At 34.1% G+C, this 22,639-nt stretch overlaps 1 protein-coding gene across 1 annotated transcript; it reads right to left on the reverse strand.

Annotated features, from left to right (window-relative positions):
* Window positions 1–8,757: 8,757 nt before the first annotated feature.
* On the reverse strand, window positions 8,758–22,570 carry LOC133201270 (uncharacterized). Its single transcript, XM_061337066.1, has 4 exons — window positions 22,252–22,570; window positions 18,316–18,390; window positions 17,558–17,620; window positions 8,758–9,046 (listed from the first exon to the last, which is right to left on the reverse strand). Exons 1-4 carry the CDS (start codon window positions 22,355–22,357, stop codon window positions 8,925–8,927), a joined length of 366 nt encoding a protein of 121 aa, XP_061193050.1. The 5' UTR covers window positions 22,358–22,570; the 3' UTR covers window positions 8,758–8,924.
* Between the last annotated feature and the right edge of the window lie 69 nt (window positions 22,571–22,639).

The following is a 22,639-nucleotide window of genomic DNA, read 5'->3' on the forward strand; positions in this document are numbered from 1 at the left end:
ATATATATATATATATTAAAATAAAATCCAAGAGAAACAAACAAGTTCACATTTAATTATTACACTAAGCGCTTTCGCCGTGAGGCTCTTCAGAGTGTAACAAAGTTTATAAACACAATACAACTTGGTTGTTATGACGTCGTTATTGTGACGTCATAAAGGCAGCATTATATTTCCATTTTATAATATTATCATTTTATAATATTTCCATTTTATAAAGTTCTAGAAAATAATGAACAATTACGGAGAGCCAAGGAAGATTACTTTGTTAAATTATTTAAACCTAAACTAAATGTAAATTGAACATTATAGCTTAAAATTAGCAGTCTATTTCATCACAATGTACATATGTTCAATTCTCTACTTTTGGCGCCCTAATGACATTTACCTGCGCCAATATATAATGCTGCCTTTATGACGTCACAATAACGACGTCATAACAACCATGTTGTATTGTTTTTATAAACTTTGTTACACTCTGAAGAGCCTCACGGCGAAAGCGCTTAGTGTAATAATTAAATGTGAACTTGTTTGTTTATCTTGGATTTTATTTAAGAAATAATGTATCATTTTTAAACATCTATCGGGATATAAATACGGGTTGGTCACGAGATCAAATTCCATAAAGCCCGAAGGGCTTTATGGTGAATTTGATCTCGTACCAACCCGTATTTATATCCGATAGATGTTTAAAAATGATACATTATTACTTATATTTACATTTATGACTTATTCATATTTTATATTTTCCTGATTATAATCTTTAACGCGTGAAATGTTTTATTTTTCAAACTCAACGGCACGTATTTGATCCATTGTTTGCGCGTCGACCCTTTATGACGTCACTGAGAAATTACGTCGAACGTTTATGACGCGAGGAACCTGTGTTTATACGGATATAGATACGCGTTGCTTTCTATAGTGTTATATAAGGGAAAACATTTGCAAATGTAAATATTTTAATTTATAACCTACCTATACCGTGGACTTTTACTACAATTTCACTATATATATATATATATACGAGGGGTGATCAAAAAGTTGGCGAACTATCACTATTTTACAAAACCACAATTCAGATCAGAAATTTGGCACACATATAGTCAAACAAATGTTCTATAAATAGCAGGTGTTATGTGATTTTTGCTCCATGTTTGTGACGTCACAATGTGAAAATGATGTCAATATGTAGATGACTTGTGACAAAAAATGGTTGACTCAGTCGTATTCGAGCAAAGAACGGCTTAATAGTTTAACGTATATCTTGGAAATTCCTCGGCAGTAGCATATGATAATTTGCACAAGGCTTATGAAGACAAAAGACTTGCCAGAAGTTTAATCATTAATTGGTTTGATTTTTTTTGTGAAGAAAGGGAGATGGTAAAAAATGACGTTTGTTCTGTTACCCAGTTAAATCAAGCTGGGAAAGAGATCAGTCCTTAGTTGAGCAATTTGTTATGAAAGATCGCCAAGTTACTGTTGGCAAAATAGTTGAATATCTTAACAATAATATACTGATTAAGTATTATTCTCCTTTTATACTTCTCTCTCTTTGTCTTTCTTTCTTTATTTTAATTTTGATCCGCTTTACGTAAGGTCGTTCATATCTTCATGTTTTTAGATAAGTTTCATAAAAAAATTGCCTCTATTTTCGTTTTTTAAGAATAGATATTAAACTTGAATTTTGCACTTCTTGGATTTATTATCCATCATTTAGGTAATTGCTGATATCATTTTGTTGCATAAAAAAGGGAGATTGCTTTAAATCACAGTGAGCAATTTTAATTTTTATAAAACATCTTTTTTTAAAAAATAGGATATTTATTTAAAGCGTCCCTTATATTTCGTTTGGTGAAAGCAAACCTTCACCTTTGTTAAAAGAAATTTCGATTAAAAACTGATGTATTATTAATGGCAATTTTGAAGAGAAAATGACTAAAACCAACGACACGGAACTACACTGTGATCCTCTAAATGCAAATAAATTCAATGAACTGTCAATGGAGTCAATTTTTTAACAAGCAAGCATACATGTATTTTGTTTCGTCATTTCTGTTGATGAACACAAGATACTCTTTTTATTGTTATCTGCAACTACAGGCTTTCCAAATCAGGGCTCCGTTTTAACAAAAGAACTTGTGACTAAGACCAAAACATACTATTGCGAATAACTTTCTTTTTTACAATAATTTGAAAATAGTTTGTTTCATGGTAATTTATTCAGAAATTTTCAACAAAATCATTTATTTCGCAAAATATTATAATTAAACTATTCTTTTTTGGCCTTAAATAAAGTCAAACACAGGCGTTCTCTTAAATAAAAAAAAAGGGAGGGGGGTCCAGCTTTTTCCCTGCTAGTTTTTGCCAAGTTCACTTTCAAGTTTTACAATATTTTTTTTCATTCAAGCAATGCAAGTATTATGCTTGAAAATAACAGATTAAGTTCTGAAAGAATTGGTATTGACGTAGTCTTTGTTTAAAAAAAAATGTGTCTCTGAAATGACATCTTGATATCACAGGAATTTGTTGAATTAATGAGGCAGCCGAAATTTCGTTGGATCTTACAGATTTCGTTTGCTACATTCGTATTGCAACTGAATATTGAAAAAACATGTAGATCACAAGTACTGGAAATACATCAGGAAAATAGAGGTAGAGAATATAGTTCTGGTGAATCGTAGACATTTCAATATCGTGTGGGCTTCAACTATTTAGTTCTCCTTTTCTTTCTCTGAATATATATATATATATATATTACTCAGAACAGCTTAGTCTTTATTAGTCATATTGATATAGAAGTATCCTCAGGTAGTGTAGATTAAAGGTTGTTCAAATCATGAAATCTGAAGAAGATTGAGACACCCAGTTCTTATCTATCAATAGGACACAACAGGTGGCCAAAGTTTTATATATTTATATATATATAAATCTTTAAAATTTTTCTTCTCAAGAACAGCAGAGCCATTATTAGTCATATTAGAACAGAAGTATCCTCAGGTAGCGTAGATTCAATTTGTTCAAATCATGATCCCCTAGGGTAGGGCGGGGCCACAACAGTGGGTCAAAGTTTTACATAGGAATATATAGGTATAATGGTTAAGGGGCATTTGCGTAAAACGCATTGAAGACTTCAAATAGTGGAATGACCTGACAATCCTTGGAATGGACTAACCAGAGGTATACAAGGCAAAGCTCTGGGAAAGTCAGACAGAAGCTAGCTGAGGAAATAGAAGGCAGAATCAGTTGGATTAGCAATAAAGCAGTTAAGGATGAGAGAAAAATAAAAGTTATAGGCACCAGTGGCAAGTATCCTAGGGTTCTGGGTGTAGGAGGTCTGCTGAAGAAGATGGAGACACCCAGTTCTTATCTATCAATAGGAGCATAGAGGAGAAACTCAGTGCAAGTAGTACCTTACACAGTCCCCGTCTCTAGATAAGAGAAAATGTAAGTACTATATGTGATTTACATTCAGACAAATCTTTCTTAATAATCATTCCAATCATTAACTCAGAGTAAAAGGAAAACTTATCCATTGCAAGAACCTGATCATACACGTTACATAGGAAATTCTTTAAGAATCTTCTTTAAAAGAACAACTAAGCCATTATTAGTCATATTTAGACAGAAGTAACCTTAATGTTTGTTGAAATTATGACCCCAAGGGATTGGGGGCACAATAGAGGGTCACATTTTTGCACAAGAATGTATAAGAATCATCTTGAAAATTCTTCTGCTCAAGAACAGCAAAGTCATGATTAGTTATATTATTATTTAAAAGCATCCTCGGGTAGTGTAGATTAAAATTTGTTGAAATTTTGGGTGGATAGGGTGGAGCCACAATGAGCAATCAGAGTTTTACATAAGAATACATAGGAAAGAATCTTCAAAATTCTTCTTCTGGAGAATAGCAAAGCCATGATTAGTAATATTGATATGGAAGATTCATGAGGTAGTGTAATTTAAGTTTGTCCCCTCCCGTATACTTTTCAATAGTGAACTGATTTCTGCTTCTTCCTAGCTAATGTACTCAGGTGAGAGATGTGGCCCATGGGCCTCTTGTTTTAAAAAGAGATATCAACTTGAATTTGCACTTCTTGGAATATTACTCATCATTCAGGTAATTACTGATATCATTTTGTTACGTAGAAAATCTTTAAAATAAAGTGAGATTGCGAGAATGCAGTTACAAATTAAAAGTTTTATAAATGGTTTATGGATATAAAGTTCGACTTCTTGAACTGTAAAGTGTAATTAGACAGAAAGTGTAAAGTGAACATATAGTTCAAGCACGGGTCAAATAGTTTCATTTCTTCAATATGATTGAATTAAATAATTGGTTATATTTAAAAGCCGTGCTGAAAACTTACTGAAAGAATTAAAATATCCTTATTTGATATGGAGAGGCCGATGTTTATATTTGAGAGAAAGGCAATCAATATACTATTGTCCACCAATTAAAACGCACTTATCAAACCATTCTGCAACAAAAATTATATTTGTGTGTGACCACCTACCTGGTTGGTCTACCAATATAATATGCGATGTGTACATTTATCGCATATTTTCTGTAAAATTCTCTCTCTAACCCACACACGCACATGTAAACTTAATAACCACTATATTTCAAAAACATCTTTTATTCGAGCATACATGTAGTTGATTACAGATTACAGAAAAAAATATCCCTTGGTTTATTTATTCTCAATATTTGAAATACAAATAATTGTCCAATATCATATACACCTAACAAGGTAAATTCAAAATTCTAATTGTGACATTAAAATCGCAATTTTCAAAAAGTAGGGAAACTAGTACCATTTACTGGTTAAAGTGACTGCCTTGCTTAAAGTTTGGCACTAACTTCTGTTATAAAGTTTCATCTTGTATAATTTCCCGAGAGGTGAATAACTTCAGAAGTGATAATCCATGATAGTTTTCTTCTTCATTACACAGAAATAGCTATGGCGTGAATGTAACATACGTCTGACACAATGTCATATGCCTGGATGTCACAAACCTATACTCAGAATCTGTTGACATTTACATGCCGTTTGCTGATCTCTAATTTTTTTTTATGGTAGTTGATTTTGCAGAAGTCGCGGTACTTAATTTCTAAGGAAATGGCGACTTAACTTTTCTACCAGACTTTATGTTTTGCTTGTAACTCTTGCATGTAGCTTTAGAGAAAAAGGTGAAATAACCTGCAAACAATACAAATATGTGAACAGGGCATCCAACCGCACACCCTGAAAATCCAGAGGTGGAATCAGGTGCCTTAGAGGAGTAAGTATTCCCTGTCGGTCGGTCACACCCACCCTGAGCCCTATGTATTGATCAGGTAGAGGGAATATTTCCTAGTCAAATTTAATATAAAAACAAGAGGCCCAAGGGCCTTAACGGTTACCTGAGTAAAATACAACAATTTAGAAGTTAAATACACTGATAGATGAAGCAATGTGCCCTAAAGCAAGAGAAGCAGGAAGATCAGGATCAACAAAATAATTAGTCTAGTATTCAGTATCAACTCATAAATTAAGTTCTAATCTGTCCCCCACTTAACACTATCACCATGCAGACTATTGACAAACTACTAGTGCTTCTGTACTATTTTTAATCCCATATTAAGACCTCTAGCATTGACCTCTCTTATGGTCTTTGAAGAACTTTTAATAAGATAAGTTATTTTTGTCTCAATTTTATTTATCTATTACTTACAGGTCTACCTGATTATTAAAACTAAGAAAGTACTTTTTTAATTATACGATAAACATTCTTGCATAATTATCTTATTCTATTAACCTTTCAAATACATTATTTACAGTGATTAATTATCAAAGGTGAATGGAAAAGGGGAATAACTTCTCTCAGTAGAATACAAATTAATAGAGCCCTGCCCAGGACCAGAATGCTTAGACGAATGGTCCAGATGTTTAAAAATCTGGTAGAAATACGCTTACTCATATCATTTAAACTTTTACTCAGTTTGCTTCCGATATGCCCAGAAGAGAAGAATTTCACAGGTACAATGCATTTTCACTACAGATTCAACAAAGCCTTACCCTAACACCAGAACCCAAGACCAAGGGTCAAGAAATTTACAAATTTGGAAGAGTTACCCTCATCATCATAACTATGGACTTCAAAGAATTAACACTTTTCCACTATATTATCAAGCGCCCCCCCCCCCTTCGTTATGCCAGAACCCCTGACCCTAGGACCACAAGATTAAAAAATTCTGTTCAAAGCTCCCATTTTCATCATAGCTAAGCAATTTCTTTACCAGCTCAACACTAAGGAGGAGACAGGATTAATTAATGATTAATTAATAGAATTAATGCTTTTTCACTATATAATCAATGGAGCCCCTCCCCCCCCCCTCCTCAAGAACTCCAAAAACTGAGGCCATATATTTAAAAATTTTGGAAGAGGCATCCTTGTCTATCATAATCATGCACTTAGTTTGTTTAAATAATCTCCAGTAGCAGAGAAGAAGATTTTCAAAGAATCGAAGCATTTTCACTATATAATCAATAGAGCCCCGCCCTAACACCAGAACCCCTGACCCTGGGGCCATGAAATTCACAATTTTTTAAAAGGCATCCTTATGCATCATAACCATGCACTTAGTTTGTTTAAATAGTCTCCAGCAGCAGAGAAGAAGGTTTTCAAAGAATCAATGCATTTTCACTATATAATCAATAGAGCCCCACCCTAACACCAGAACCCCTGACCCTGGGGCCATGAAATTCACAATTTTTTAAAAGGCATCCTTATGCATCATAACCATGCACTTAGTTTGTTTAAATAATACCCAGGAGCAGAGAAGATTTTCAAAGAATTAAAGCATTTTCACTATATAATCAATAGAGCCCCGCCCTAACACCAGAACCCCTGACCCAGGGGCCATGGCTTTCACAATTCTGGAAGAGGCCCACCTCCTCATCATAACTATGTACTTAGTTTATCATCTTAATGCCCAGGAGCAGAGGAGAAGATTTTCAAAGAATTAATGCATTTTCACTATATAATCTATAGAGCCACGCCCTAACACCAGAACCCCTGACCCTGGGGCCATGAATTTCACAATTTTGGAAGAGGCACTCTTGCTCATCATAACTATGTACTTAGTAACTTTATTTAATACCCAGGAGCAGAGAAGATTTTCAAAGAAATAATGCACTTTCACTATATGATCTATATAGCCCCACCCTGGGGCCAGAACCCCTGACCCTGGGGCCATGAATTTCACAATTTTGGTAGAGTGCTCAATGCTTATTACAATGATGCCAACAGTTTGACTGCTTGATGTCCAGGAGTAAAGAAGAAGATTTTTAAAGATTGCATTATTTTTGGTGGTTTTAACCCCACCCCTCAGGCCCCAGGGGGGCAGGGACCATGAAATTCACAATTTTTGTTCCCCTTCACCCATAGATGCTATATACCAAATTTGGTTGAAATTGGTTGAGCGGTTCTAGAGAAGAAGTTAAAAATGTTCAAAAGTTAACGCACGACGGACGACGCACGACGACGGACGAAAACAGATAGCAATAGGTCACCTGAGTGACTCAGGTGACCTAACAAACGCCTAACAATTGGTATGAAATAAGTCAGTCACAATACGACCCAATGATAGGTTATATTTGCTAACAAGGTTATTATAACGACCATAAAAATTTACTGACATTATATAATTTATAAAGAATTGATGACTTTAAACATGGTTGTTGAAATCCCTGTAACATCGACTTATGTCAGTAGGGTACCTCGGTTTAAAACCATATATGGCGTACTTTTGATAAGTTCAGATAACCAAAACTAAAAAGATCTTTCTATTTGTTTTATTACTTTATATAAAGATAGAACTTTTCTGTAAATTGCACAATTTAAATCAATCGCGTTGCAAAGATATCAAGAATTTAAAACGACAACTGATCTACTTACCGAGTCCACATTAAATAGCAGACAAATTGAGTCATTTTTTTAACTACAGAAACTTGAGGTTATTCACGTTCAAAATCGGTGAAAATTTAAATTTGAACATAAATAACATTTAACATGTACATATGTATATCTACATTCAATCTCGTATTATTATTTTTTTTAGCTCAGTTACGCCATATATAGCTCTAAAAATTGATCGTACTCAGAGTGTGCTTTTGAGTAACGAGTAAGATGGGAGATACAAACACCATATGCAGATGATAGCGGAATATTACTACATAAATAAATAAACTTATCGTTGGCAATTAACGCTACTTATTGGTTGGCCCTTAACATCTATAGTCAGTAAAACATGAAAATTTGAAAATGATTTGGCAGATTCTCAGGTGTCTTCAATCTAGAGTTCACTGGGCTATATCGAGTACATTTTGACAAGCAAAGAAAGATTTTAAAAGGTTGGATGTAGCGTCAAGTACGTGTTATAAGTTGAGTTTTGCTACGAAACAGTTTTAAATGCATGGAGAAGATAACCTAAATCAGGAACAAATATTTCCTTAAAAATACTCCTGTCTACCGCCTTGTTCGTCCGTCAGGAAGATTCTTTTTTTCTTTTTTTTTTAACGGATTTAATAAAAATATACAAAACGTGTGGTCAGGACATCGCAATGATTGACAACTCTGAGACAGAACAAAAACAAATATGCAGAGCATGCAGGGCCTTCCCCAACAAACATGTGTCTTTGGGAGTCCTCTAATTAATTTAAAATGTGGACATGTAAGACGTATATATGACAACCAGAGTGTGTATTTATATCTTTATTATAAACTTAACAATCTTTAAGCAATATGTTTATAAAAAGAAAAACAAAGTATGGTTATGAGTCATGAACGGTGCATTCTTCAAACGTTAATAAATAATCACAGTAGAAATGGCGTTACCCTAAGGGTTCTAGTGAAGAGGAAAAGAAAACGTGTCCTCAATATCATCTAAGCCAATGGCGTTGGCATATGGTGATGCAGTACTGTGGAGACCAAGTTCTGGTGCAGTACCAGCACAATATGGCCGCTACCCTGTCTTTTGTTCGCCAACCGTTTTCGTCTTTTTCTGTAAAAAAAAAAAAAAAAAAATCTAATAATGATCTTATGGAAAATTACTATTTGAAAAAAGAGCAGGCAAAACAAAAAAAAAATGTGAAAATACATACACACACACACAAAATTACTTCTACGCTTTGCAAATGTTTGAGTGATCAATAAATTTCCAAAAAATTTCAAAAACGCAGGTGTAATCGACAAAAATACGTGATTAACAAAGCTGTTTGAAGGAAAATAACTCCCTTTAGTAGTATAGTGTATGTTTAATTTTAGATGTTGTTTTTTTATTACTTTTAAATACATGTAGCTTACAAATAGCAACATACTTATATGTTTTAATTAACAAGGACCAAGTAATTTTTATTTCTTTATTCGACTATTTTTAAGAATTATAAGCGTAACTATTCCTATCTTCTACAATCCTCTTCCCTCCCCTGTTCTCTACACTCTGTTTTCTCTCTTCCTTGCTCTCTAAATATATTTCTGTACATTCGTAATCTGTACATCACGTGCAGTTATAGCTCATTTTATTTGTACTGGAGAGGAAAAACTTGTGTCCAATTTGATTGATTATATTAAATAAAATATGTTTAAATCAACTTATTATTTTTTGAAATCCCGTAAAATGGAATTCTCAAACTTACGCTTCAATTCACCTTATACTCATTGACAGTTTTATTTAAACGAAGTGACTTGAAGTGACTTAAACATGACCAAACCCACAAGTTTCCTCTTTATGATTAATAATCATTTGCACAATTGTAAAATAATTCCATTCTGCAGACAAAAAAGGCAATTAACGCAAGATTAATTGCTCGCTCGACCCTATGAATAAATAGGTCGTTGCAGTGTTGTACGAACGTACATTCCACTGTTCTACATTAATAATGAAGCTTCGTGTCATTTCAGTCTTACGGAATGCACATTCCTTCTTTTCCTTTACTTTTACAACGAATTTCACATATACAACAATGTTAACCCCCCCCCCCCCCCCCAAGAAAAATGTGCGATTTTGTATTCTATTTTTTCAAATCATCTATACTTATAAATTAATAAATTTTGCAATTAACTGACAACAAGCAATCATTTATTTATTTCCAAAAACGTCATTAGTGATTTATTCAATCAAAACTTGATTTAAATGATATAAAAAAAATAATTTGTGATAACCGATTAAAAAGGGAAATGTGCAAATTATTTTCGTCATTCACCGATCTTACTATTGACGGAAGCTTCTAGAACATCATATAGCATCGAGTCCGATGTTAAAAATGAAAACGAGGCGATTATAGCTACATAAAAAAAACAACTTTTGTGTCAATGGTCATTGAAATAATGGTAAATCATAGATAACACTGTAAGTTGTGAATATATTTATACATCGAAAGACTATTAAATATATGTTGTAGGTTTTCCTAATAAATTTATCGGTAAAATTTGTATATCTATTTTCCTTACTGAGAGCATCGTGGCAACAAACCCGAAGTACAATTTGTACTTCGTAATAAACTTGCTTACATGAAAATAGAAAATTAATGAATAAGTTATTGTTCAAATACATTTAAAGCTGTGAAATTTTGTGCTTTAATCGATACATTTAAGTTTTTTTCTGAAAACAGTATTTTGTATCAAATACTCGGCCTATTCATAAGGCGTTAAAAGCTAATTTTTACAGATGGTACTTGGATCTTGGTTTATAAATATGTATGTACCTTATTGGTATGTTAAAAAAGTGAAGTACATTTTTTTTACATATCAATAAGGTACATACATCTTTATAAATCAAGACCCAAGTACCTATGAATTTTTACCCCCCCCCCCCCCAATCAATTTATCAGTAAAATGTGCATATTCGCTGCTTTTATCCTTGGCGGAAATGAAATAAGAGCATCTCAAGTACAATATCCATAACATAGCATAACAGGTCTCACATTAAACGTGAATAATGAAATTTTTATTTTTCAAGTTTTTACAAAAAAGGGGGGATGGGGTGGAGACGTAAATCTACTTCATTTGCTTATCATATCAATGTACTTTGTTTAAATAATACCCAGGAGCAGAAACAGAAGGAGATTTTTAAAGAATTAATGCATTTTCACTATATAATCAAAAGAGTCCCGCCCTAACACTAGAACCCCTGACCCTGGGGCCCTGAAATTCACAATATTTTGGAAGAGACATTCTTGATCATCATAACTATGTACGTAGATTGCTTGTCTAATATTTAGTTAGTTTAAATCATATCCAGGAGCAGAGAAGATTTTCAAAGAATTAATGCATTTTCACTATATAATCAATAGAACTCCCGACCAATGCAGGGGGGGGGGGGGCACAAAATTCACAATTTTGGAAGAGGCACCCTTCCTTATCATAACTATGTACTTAGATTGCTTGTTTAATACCCAGAAGAAGAGCAGATTTTCAAAGTAATAATGCACTTTCACTGTATGATCTATATAGCCTCGCCCTAGCACCAGAACCCCTGACCCTGGGGCCATGAATTTCACAATTTTGGTAGAGGGATCAATGCTTGTTACAATCATGCGAACAGTTTGACTGCTTGATGTCCTGGAGTAAAGAAGAAGATTTTTAAAGATTGCATTAATTTTGGTGGTTTTAGCCACATCCTTCAGGCCCAGGGGGCAGGGACCATGAAATTCACAATTTTTGTTCCCCTTCCCCATAGATGCTATATGCCAAAATTGATTGAAATTGGTTCAGCAGTTTATGAGGAGAAGATGAAAATGTTTAAAAGTTAACGACCGACAATAAAGGATAGCAATAGGTCACCTGAGTGACTCAGGCGACATAAGTGCGTTAATATCGACCATATTAACAGACTTTGAAAAAGAACGTGCATGGCCTAGTCAATATTCTTGCAAATTTTAGGCATGATAAAAAATTATTTGAATCTGGTTGGTTAACTTTTCGGTGATGACGTTACTTCCGGATCTGAGATCCGGACGTTTAAAAGATTTTTAGGAATAATCTTGTTCACAAAGGTTCTCGAAAATGTTATAAAACGGAAATCGGTCTTACAGAAATAATGGAGGAATGATTGTTTAATAGCACAATTTCGTTTTTTTTTTAAATTTTATCCAGTCTGTAATAAGTTCGGTAGGTGTAGGACTTGAAGCATCGCATTTTCTTAGGGAAAAGGGAGCAATTATGATTTCCACTGAAAATAATTTCCCCGCACAATATGATGGGCTTTTTATAGTAATTTGATAAGTATTTAGAAGTATGACAAAAATTGTTTATTCTCGTTCAATATGATGGCCTTTTCTACAGTTATTTGATTAGTATTAAGAGGTATGAAAAAATTATCTATGCATTTTATACAATTTTTTTTAAATTTGTATTGCATTTGATTTTGTAAAGCTTCTTTGGCCAAAGTATAGTCAGTTGGCTGTTGTTGTTTAGATCAGTGACATGACCTTTGAGTTATTATTTTTTTTAGGAGAGTTTATCTCAATTTTTTCATCTAATTTACGTAAACTAAAATATTGAAAATATCAATCTCATTCAAGATATGTTAATACATATATATGGTTAGGAAAGATAAATAGTTGAACTGAAGAACCTTCTACCTGTCTTCTACTCGTTCTTGATGAGGATAGATTAATTCATCAGTTTTCGAAAGAACTACATGTATAACAAACTAATACTGTCTATTACTAAGACCTAGAAGTCCAGAATTTTTGTTTTGTTTTGTTTTTGTTTTTTTTTTTTAACAATTTTTTTAAAGTGCGTTAAGTGTCTCCATGGTAAAAACTGTTGATGTACACGCTTAACACACTTTGAAAAAAAAATTTCAAAGTGCGCATTTTTTATCGAAGTGCGTTGCCACACACCGCACTACAAAATCTTTAAAATAGAAAAATAAGATAAATAATTATTTTAGCTTGTGATAGTGTTCTGCAGTGTTGTACATATGAACATTTTACCAGTGTATCTCACACAAGGAACTATTAAAGGGAACGTTTATATATAAACAGACTAACTCTCTTGAATAGAGAAAGTATATTTTCATTTGGAAAAATGAATTTGAATGAAGAAATGCTTATTTAGTTGTCAACAGAAAGATGAGAACATAAAAATTCGGTTTCAAGTTTGCATCCGAGTGCATCGCAGTCTGCAGAAAGTACAAGAACAAAAATTGTTAGGAGTTTCATATTGAAAATTAAGGGCAACTCCGCTAGTTCTGAAACTGTACTTGTTTTAATTAAAATTTTCTTGTTTGACTAAGTCAGAGGAGTTAACAATAATTCTTAAGTACAGTTAAGTACAGCTACCTCGTAATTTTACCAGTGGTCATAACTCACAACAAAATTACACTGTTCCTAGTAATTGTCAGATTCGCTTTTAAAATAGAGACCTAAAATGAACGAGCCATCAGAAAATGCAGATAAGTTGTATTAATAATGCGACATTAAAATTAATTTGAAATTATTTCAAAATATTGGTCAATTGATAATTAATATTGGCATTTCATTTAAATGTCTGCATGCACTGATGAGGGCCAGCCCCTCATTGAATAATATGCAGAGGAACACTGAATAAAACATACACTGAATAAAACATTTTAACAAGAAAAAAAAACTTCTCTTCATCATTTAAAATCAGGATACACGTGCTTAACAGTTTCACACAAGTTGCACAAAATGGCACATTTTACCCAAACTTCTCGTCGCTCGCGTGGCGTATTGGTTGAGGGTTTGCTCTAAAGAGTTGATCCCTAGTCGCGGGTTCGAATCCCACTGCGGGTCTTGAATACCGTTCTTCGGATAAGACCGCGAAAACCGAGGTCCCGTGTCGCAGTATGTGCTGGCCGGAAAAAGTTCCATCACTGCTAAAGGCCGGAAGTGCAGAGTACAGGCCCAAATTTGCAGCCCTCCACCGGTAAGTGGCGTCGTCTCAATATGAGTGAAAATTCTCAGAGGGACTTAAAACAAACAAGCTTATAAGTTCAAATGAGGCATAACTCCGAGATTTTTTTTTCTGAAAATTCCTTTGAAAATGCAATGTACATATGTTCTTATTCACTACAAAGTTTCACGAAATGCTGTTCAGTGGTTTCGGAATAGTTCTGAAGAAAGACAAAATTCTAATTTCAAGCATTCTGAGAGTATTGATTTGGCAATACTAGTCCCCTACCGGCAAGTGTAATCTGGTTCCCATTAAAAATTGAAAATGCCATAATTCCGTCGAAAATCATTGAAGCGAAACGAAATGCAAACTTGATCTGTAACTCATCAAGATACACTCACATACCAAAAATCAGCTCAATATCTCCAAGCGTTTAGAAAAAAATCGCGGAAAACCCTTAAAAATTGAAAAGGTCATAATTCCGTCAAAAATCAATAGAGCGAAACGAAATGCAAACTTGATCTGTAACTCATCAAGATACACTCAAATATAAAAAATCAGCTCAATATCTCCAAGCGTTTAGAAAAAAGGGCGGAAAACCAAGTGGTACAGACTGACAGACAGACAGAGGGACAGACAGACCGACAGACTCAGAGGAAACTTATACTCCCCTCCGGTTTCACCGGTAGGGGACTAAAAAGGGCATAACGCCCAGAAAAAAATGAGTAAGAATTTTTTGCAAATTTGCACATCTACACATTATGTCCACATGAACTACAAAGTTTCAAGATATTCTGTTGAGCGGTTTCAGAGGAGTAGCTGCCCTTTTATGGTCAAGATTAAAGTTTTTCAAAAGTAAGACATTGTCCAAGCTCAAAGTCATGAGGTCAAAGATATTGGTACATGTACCCAAGCGAAGATCTTGTCACACGGAATACACGTGATATACATGAAAGCACTATCAGCAATCGTTCAAAGCTTATGGCCAAGGTTAACTTTCAAAAAGTAGGTCAAACACAAAAGTCAAAAGTGTTGGTGTCAAAAAGAATGTCTTGTTACAAGGAATACACATGTGAAATATGAGAGCTCTAGCACCAACCGTTCAAAATTTATAGACAGGGGTAAAGGTTTTTTAAACGTAGGTCATACTCCAAGGTCAAGAAAAATTGTTGGTACTCAATGGTCTGGAAAAGGATAGTCTGCAATATGATAGCCATAACACTAACCGTTCAAAAGTAAGTTATATCCAATGTTGGAATTTTTCAAAAGTATGTAAAATTCCGAGGTCCAGGTCAAAGATGTTGGTACCCAATGGAAGGCCTTGTCGCAAGAAATACAGATGTGAAATATGAAACCCCTAACACCCAACGTTCAAAAGTTAAGGCCAAGGTTAAAGTTGTTTAAAAGTAGGTCAATTCCAAGGTCAAGATCTTAAGGTAAACAAGCTAATTCAGAGACTTTGTGTCCCCCGCTTAAGGAAAAAAGAAGAGCATGCGCAGATCTAGGGGTGGGGTCGGACCCCTCCCCCATCCTGGATTTGCAGAATTGTTAAATGTATACATGTATAATGAAGCAAATAAAAAATGCCAATTTGATTTAGATTTGATTGTTTATTCTTTAATATGTGTACAGAAGATTCTTTCTATATTAAATATTTATTACACTGTAATGATTATTTGAGAAGGTTGTACACGCCAGATGTCGTAACTTCTTCACTTCATGTGTTGAATAATGAATACTATCATTTAGTAAATCGAAAAAAAACTTTTTCAAAAAAAAACAACAACAACAACAACAACAACAAAAAGGTATCTTCTAGAATTTGAACCCGGGACCTCTCATATGCTAAGCAAGAATCAAACCCCTAGACCAACGTGGCTCTTAATTATAAAGCAAATTAAATGTAAACATTAGGTCACATATACATGTTTATATTCACGTTCGATATTGTCAAAACACCTGGTGTTTAATTTAGCCTTTACTAACAGCTCTTATAGATGTAATTAGAATATAAAATCCGCCGACAACCTGCATTATATGTAATAACTCTCCACATGCTCCTGTGCTAAAAATAGTGCCACGCGACATTTATTCTAAAAAAAAAAAACGGGGCGGGACACGTTGAGAGGGGCCATAGGGAGTTATGAAATAAAATTTACTTGCAAAAGCTCAAAAGCTTCTTGAGATATCGCCCGGAAACGAAAGTGTTACACACAGCCAGAATGTATGAATTTACTACCTTAACCTTTGGACCTCAAAATCAATAGGAATCTTCCTTAGGCCACAGTAAGTTGTTATAAGTTTTTATTGCAAAAGCTCAAAGGCTTCTCGAGATATCGCGCGGAAACGAAAGTGTTAAACAGACAGAATTTATGACCTTGACCTTTTGACTTCAAATTTTTAGGCTATAGGGAGTTGCTATATAAAATTTCATTGTGAAAGCTCAAAGGCTTCTCGAGATATTGCGCGGAAACGAAAGTGTTACAAAGAGGCAGAAATACAGACAGACGGACGGACAGACAGACCGAATTAATATCCCTCACTTTCAGTGAAAGCGGGGGACAAAAATGTTAGTACCCAAGAGAAGGTCTTTTCACAAAAATGCTTGTGAAATGCGAGAGCCCTAGCATTAAGCGCTTAAAATTATGGCCAAGGTTAAAGATTTTGCGGACAAACATACAAAAAAAACATTGATAAGGGGGCATAAAAATAACAAGAGATGTTTGTGAAACACTAATCCCCCCCCCCCCCCCCCAAATAATTGGAATTTTTGTAAGTCAAAGGGACATAACTCTGTCAAAAATTGTTCGACCGATCCCAAAACAGAACTTGACCTAGATATTTTTATGATAATTCTGTATACCAAATTTCATTTCAGTATGTGCAACCTCTGCAAAGAAAATGAACGGAAACTGCAAATAATTGTCCAAGAAGCATAAATCTGTCAAAAATTGCTCGATCTTAACCAAATCAGAACTTGTCCTTGACATTTCTATGATAAATCTGTTTACCAAATTTCATTTCAGTATGTGCAACCTCTGCAAAAAAAATGAACGGAAACTGCAAATAATTGGAATTTTCTTAAGTCCAAGGGGCATAACTCTGTCAAAAATTGCTCGATCGTAACCAAAAACAAAACTTGACCTAGATATTCTTATGATAAATCTGTATAACAAATTTCATTTGAGTATGTGTAACCTCTGCGAAGAAAATGAACGCAAACTGTTGGTAGACCGACAGACAGACCGACCGACAGCAGCAAAGCAATATGCCCTACCTTCTTCGAAGGGGGGTGGGGGGCATAAACATCCACTCTTACAAGCAGAAAAAAGCATTTTGTGGAAACACCTTCGAGGTAATCTTAGTGTTTTAACAAACTACGCTCTGTTCAGTTATTAATTAATATGTAGCAGGTTTGTACTTAGTTCTAGTTCGTTGTTATGTATTTTTCATTTTTATGTCCTGAATTACACTGCACCTGAATGATGAATTTAAAATGTCGTCAAAATTGCTAATAAGCATAAAGCTAATTATGGTTAAAACACTGAATAAAAAATATCTTAAACAGAAGCCATGTGTAAACTGAATTAGACTAATAAAGTCCCTGTCTCTTTCTACGAGATTTCCGTTAAGAAAATGTATGAAGCCTTACCTCGAAGAATGAGCCTGTCGGGAAAAACAACCCGAGGAGTTGTAAAACTGATTCTGTTTGATTCTGAAAATGAGAACTGTGTTTAGTTATGTTAGATGCATGCAAACTAGAGTTTCATAGAAATATTTGTAATGTCCGAGCTGAACTTTTTTTTTCTAAGCTACAGCTGATAAAAATGAGTCCACGTGTTCGAAGCTATTCATCATGAGAACATGTATTTGTCATTATATACATATATTCTCATTCCAAATGTATTTTGCTTGTAAACCGTGTGTGGATAGCTACGGCATTCAAAATTCCAGAACCCGAAAGGTGAGGTCAAAAGAATAAAGTTTTTGATTTGACGTCACAAACGTTGAACGCCGTTCAAGTGCAACGTCATCAATCATAATTCACGGGCACATTGAACAGTTTAAAAGTAGTAGCTGTTGCAATGGTTCTTCCATGAATTGTAACTTACCCGAAGGATAATATAAGAATTTTTATGAATGATATTTGCAAACGAGGCAGGAAGTAAAAAAAAATGTATATACATGTATAAGAAATGAATTATTATTTTTAAAAGATGTAGTCTCATAACCGCAACAGTGTGTGCAAACAAATCTTCATAACGCGCTTACATGTACATACACAATTTGTTTGCGCACACTGCTTAAATATCTGCAATTCCAAATTTCAGATAATAAATTCCTGGGGATTTTCTACATTAAATTTATTTTTTCCTTACTAACGTCCAAACAAAATATTGAGAACAGTACCTCTTTGCTGTAGGCTCTTTGAGGTCGCTTGTCCAGCTAAATTGTTAATTCCGTTTGATTCTCTGGTTTCTTTACCTAAAAGACAGCCATTTCTTGACACACCCACACCCATGCATATATATATATATATATATATATATATATATATATATATATATATATATATATATATATATATATATATATATTAGGGATGTCAAAATATTTATTTTCCTTAGTCGATTATTCGATTGCATTATTCGAACGATAGTCGAATAATCGGAACATTTTCTGAATATAAAATTTTATTTCAAACTTCACTGGTACATGGCGTACTTATAACTCAAAAACCTTTTTACTTAAATCTATGTAAAAAGTAACATCAAAATTAATGCAACGTAACGCGTGAATAGCATGATTATATGAAATAAATTAAGAAACCTACCCGGTAATTTTCCAAAATCTGTGATTTACCCGTCAATCGAATTCATAAATCGGTTTGTACATGCAGTCAGTTTTTATTTTAGTAACATTTGCCAATAGTATGTTTATTTGAGCTTATTATGAAATAATGAAGGGGGGGGGTGTTAATCTCACACTATCCACATGTCAGGTGCTTTTGAAATTGTTAAGCAGTTAGATACTGTTTATTCAATTATTGATTGCTCTGGCTATCAAATTGTCCTTAAATAGTTTAAAATGTAAGCGATTTGTTTTAATTATTATCGAAATGTCAAAATATGACACAGCCATGATTTGTTCCTTGCATTTGAGCAATCTTAAAATAACAAACGGTAATTGGTACATGGTATGAGATCAAGTTCAGTTCACTATTTTACAAACAAAGCCCAATATATTCGTGGGTAATTTATTACAAAAACAACACAGGCAGTTACTAAAAAATAATTCTCGCAGTAGTGAATCGAAGCACTTATAATTACTGTACTTTCTATACATACATGGAAAAATCAAGCGTTTTTATTGAGGAAAATTATCTTATCGACTGTCTCTGAGGAAAGACGGTTTCTCAATTTTGTGATGAGGATTCCATCTCGTTATCACTCTTTTATTGCATTTAATTATAATAATATTCGAATGTTGTTACATTATTCGATCGTCGGTCTATTCGACTGATAGTCGAATAGTCGACTATTCGTTGACATCCCTAATATATATATATATATATATATATATATATATATATATATATATATATATATATATATATATCTCGATCGAAAATTACCTCAACTGAAATTGAGTAAGGTAACTTATGTTAAAAATAAGCAAGGGGTGCCCTGTATACAAATTAGGTGCCTGTGGTTGGACATTGCCTGAGAATTCATGATACTTAGGCGATAGTCTTGCCTCTCAATAAGTTTTTACAGAAATACTCATATTGCTAACAATAAAAGCCTTTGTCTAGAAGCGTTTTGACATCAGCGTGTGGATAATGCGCCATTAAAGAAAGTAAATTAATTAAAAATTACGATGTAATTGCCAAGACTGTATAAGTAATGAACGGAGGCTTCTAACTTCGTCGACAAAATAGAAAATCAGACTGTAGCTTATTCAGTACCTTCATATCAATCTAAGTTAAAAGTTGAACCAGCCTTTTACCAGTTCTTTTTGGGGTTTACATTTACAAAACATACCAAAACTAGAGTAGAATTGTGAAAGAATTTAACAAAGCTCTCTTCATCTAGGGTAAAATTAAAACGATTTTTTTCTGCTTCTACGTGTGTTTTTGTCCCTTGGATAATATTTCACATATAGGACGTGGTGGATGGCTGCTAATTTAGACCTATATTCGGCACTTACGGCCATTGAGCGATGAGGGATCCATTTTCGTGCAATCAACTTATCAACTTCTCAACTACGAATAATGGACATCAGTTTATACGATATCATCTGGAGGACAAGTCTCCACGTTTTAGGATTCAATCCTGCGACGCTTGGAAAAAAGTAACAAATATAACTAATAGTACTAGTTACCATAGTGTCAGGTTCATCGAAATCAAAATCCCATGGTTGAACGAATTCGCCTACCATAAATAATTTTATATTTGCTCAAGCTTCAAGAGAGATCAGATTGAAATAAAAAAATTTATTCACCTAAAATGTATGTACCTTGATGTAGTCAACTTGTATATACATACATACAAACATATATATATATATATATATATATATATATATATATATATATATATATATATATATATATATATACGTGTGAGGGGGTGTGTGTGTGTGTGTGTATACCAACTTTTAATGATGTGATTTAATAGAAATGTAAGATTTTGAATCATATTTATAAGTGATTTTTTAGATAAGTTGTCAAACTCAAAAAGCAAACATGGACCTCTAAAAACATCAGAAGTGGTGGGATCAGGTACCATGGAGAAGTAAGCATTCCCTCTCGGCCGGTCACACCCGTCGTGTGCTCCTTTCATGATCGGGCAAGCATCCTACGAGGAAGCATCCTCAGGTAGGGTAGATTCACGTTTGTTCAGATCATGACCCCTGAGGGTAGGGTGTGGCAACACTAGGCGATTAAACTTCAAAACTCTTTTCAAGAAAAGATAGTATATGATTAGTCATACTATCATCTAAAAGGGTTGTCACATGTCATGTACATGTCAAATATGAAAGGACTATTTTCTCTCAGTCATACTTTATTACCAAGTTCCAGCTTTTGAGAAGTACTAAACACAAAGATTAAACGTCAAGATGAATAGGTAAAAAACATAGTACATTCTCAATTCTCAAAGATATGGTTACAATTAATATACATGTCAAATATTGATGCCCTTCTTCTTTCATTCAAAAGTTATCACCAATGTTAATCTTTTTGAAAAGTAGGTCAAACTTCAAGGCCATGGTCAAAAATCATACTTTTTAGGTAAAAAAAAGTATGTCCTCAGGTAATCAACATGCCAAATATGGATGCCCTATCTTTTTTAATTCAAAAAGTATCCCTAATGCTATAATTTTTGAAATGAAGGTCGAAGCCAAGGTCATGGTATATTTCAAAATGTTTTGCCACAGGTAATATAAATGTCAAATACGAACATCCTATTTGCTCTTTCAAAAATAGTCGGCCGCGTGGCGCAGTGGTTAGAGCTTTCCTTACGTCGCAGTTTCGAATCCCACTGTTGGACGTGTAGACCGGTTCTTCGGATGAGACCGAATAAACCGAGGTCCCGTGTCGCAGTAGGTACTGGCACAAAAAAGATCCCTCTCTGCTCAATGGCCCTAAGTGCCGAATATAGGTCAAAATTTGCAGCTCTCCACCGGCAAGTGGTGCAGACTCCATATGAGTGAAAAATGCTCGAGAGGGACGTTATACAATAAACAAACAAATACTCAAAATTTATCGCCATGAATTTTAAAGTATTTGAAAAGAAGGTCAAACTTCAAGGTCAATGACACGGGGTAAAAAATCACAGTACTTGTCAAAGGTAATGTACATTTGAAATATGAAAGTCCTATCTTTTCTCAATCAAAAGTTATGACCCGGGTTAGAGTATTGTGACAGACAGAGAGAATGACTGACGAATGAGATTTAATGTCCCCTCACTTTCGCAAAAACAGAGACAAAATATCTGCTGAAGAATACCAGGACGAATGTGCCACAGGTGAGCGTTCTTCACCCAAAGAGTTTGGTTGAAATTGGCCCGGTGGTTCTTGAAAAGTTGAAAAATGAAAAGTTTACATACGAATGAACAGATCAAATGTGATCAGATAAGTTCACTTGAGCTTTCAGCTTACGTGAGCTTATAACACTTAAGCTCCAATTGATCAGATTGAAGATACTGGTAACTGCATTGAAAGCCCAAGGTAAAAAAAATTACAACTAGAACACATACATTAGCATTAAGTTAATTAACACAATTTGTATACTGCAACTGGTACACTGTACATAAATTAGACAATTAAAATGGACCGACATACCTACTGGTCGTGTTGGTATGCTTCGGCTGATGTTGTCTTGAGCGTAAATCACCACTAATGATAAGCACACGCTAACGAGAATTACCCACACCGAGAAATAAGTCATCTTCTCACAAGTCCTCAGTGGAATCTGAACATCGTCCGAAATATGACAACTTTAATATATTAACAAATAAGTTATTATCGTCGAGGTGTATACACTATAAATCATCAAATCAAATTTAAGTAAATTATCTGTTTTGATCATGGAATAATTTATCTCTCTTTGAGCAATCGCCATGCAGGAAGGCAGAACAGACACTGGATCCAAACATCATGACAGAAAAAAAAACGCGGGAAGTAACACCCCTGTCGTCTGATACGCAAGAAATCACTGTCAATTCATTAC

Source organism: Saccostrea echinata, unplaced genomic scaffold (assembly GCF_033153115.1).
Source record: "Saccostrea echinata isolate AGI-Se365-2 ecotype Australia unplaced genomic scaffold, CSIRO_AGI_Sech_v1 ptg000043l, whole genome shotgun sequence".
Classification (NCBI taxonomy): Eukaryota; Metazoa; Mollusca; class Bivalvia; order Ostreida; family Ostreidae; genus Saccostrea; species Saccostrea echinata.

Excerpts from the sequence above, each read along its gene's own strand:
- LOC133201270 (XM_061337066.1), bottom strand. The coding sequence starts at position 22,357 with ATGACTTATTTCTCGGTGTGGGTAATTCTCGTTAGCGTGTGCTTATCA. Across the intron at positions 18,391-22,251 it reads CATACCAACACGACCAGTAG|GTAAAGAAACCAGAGAATCA; the intron begins GTATGTCGGTCC and ends GCTGTCTTTTAG. Across the intron at positions 17,621-18,315 it reads AAAGAGCCTACAGCAAAGAG|AATCAAACAGAATCAGTTTT; the intron begins GTACTGTTCTCA and ends TCTCATTTTCAG.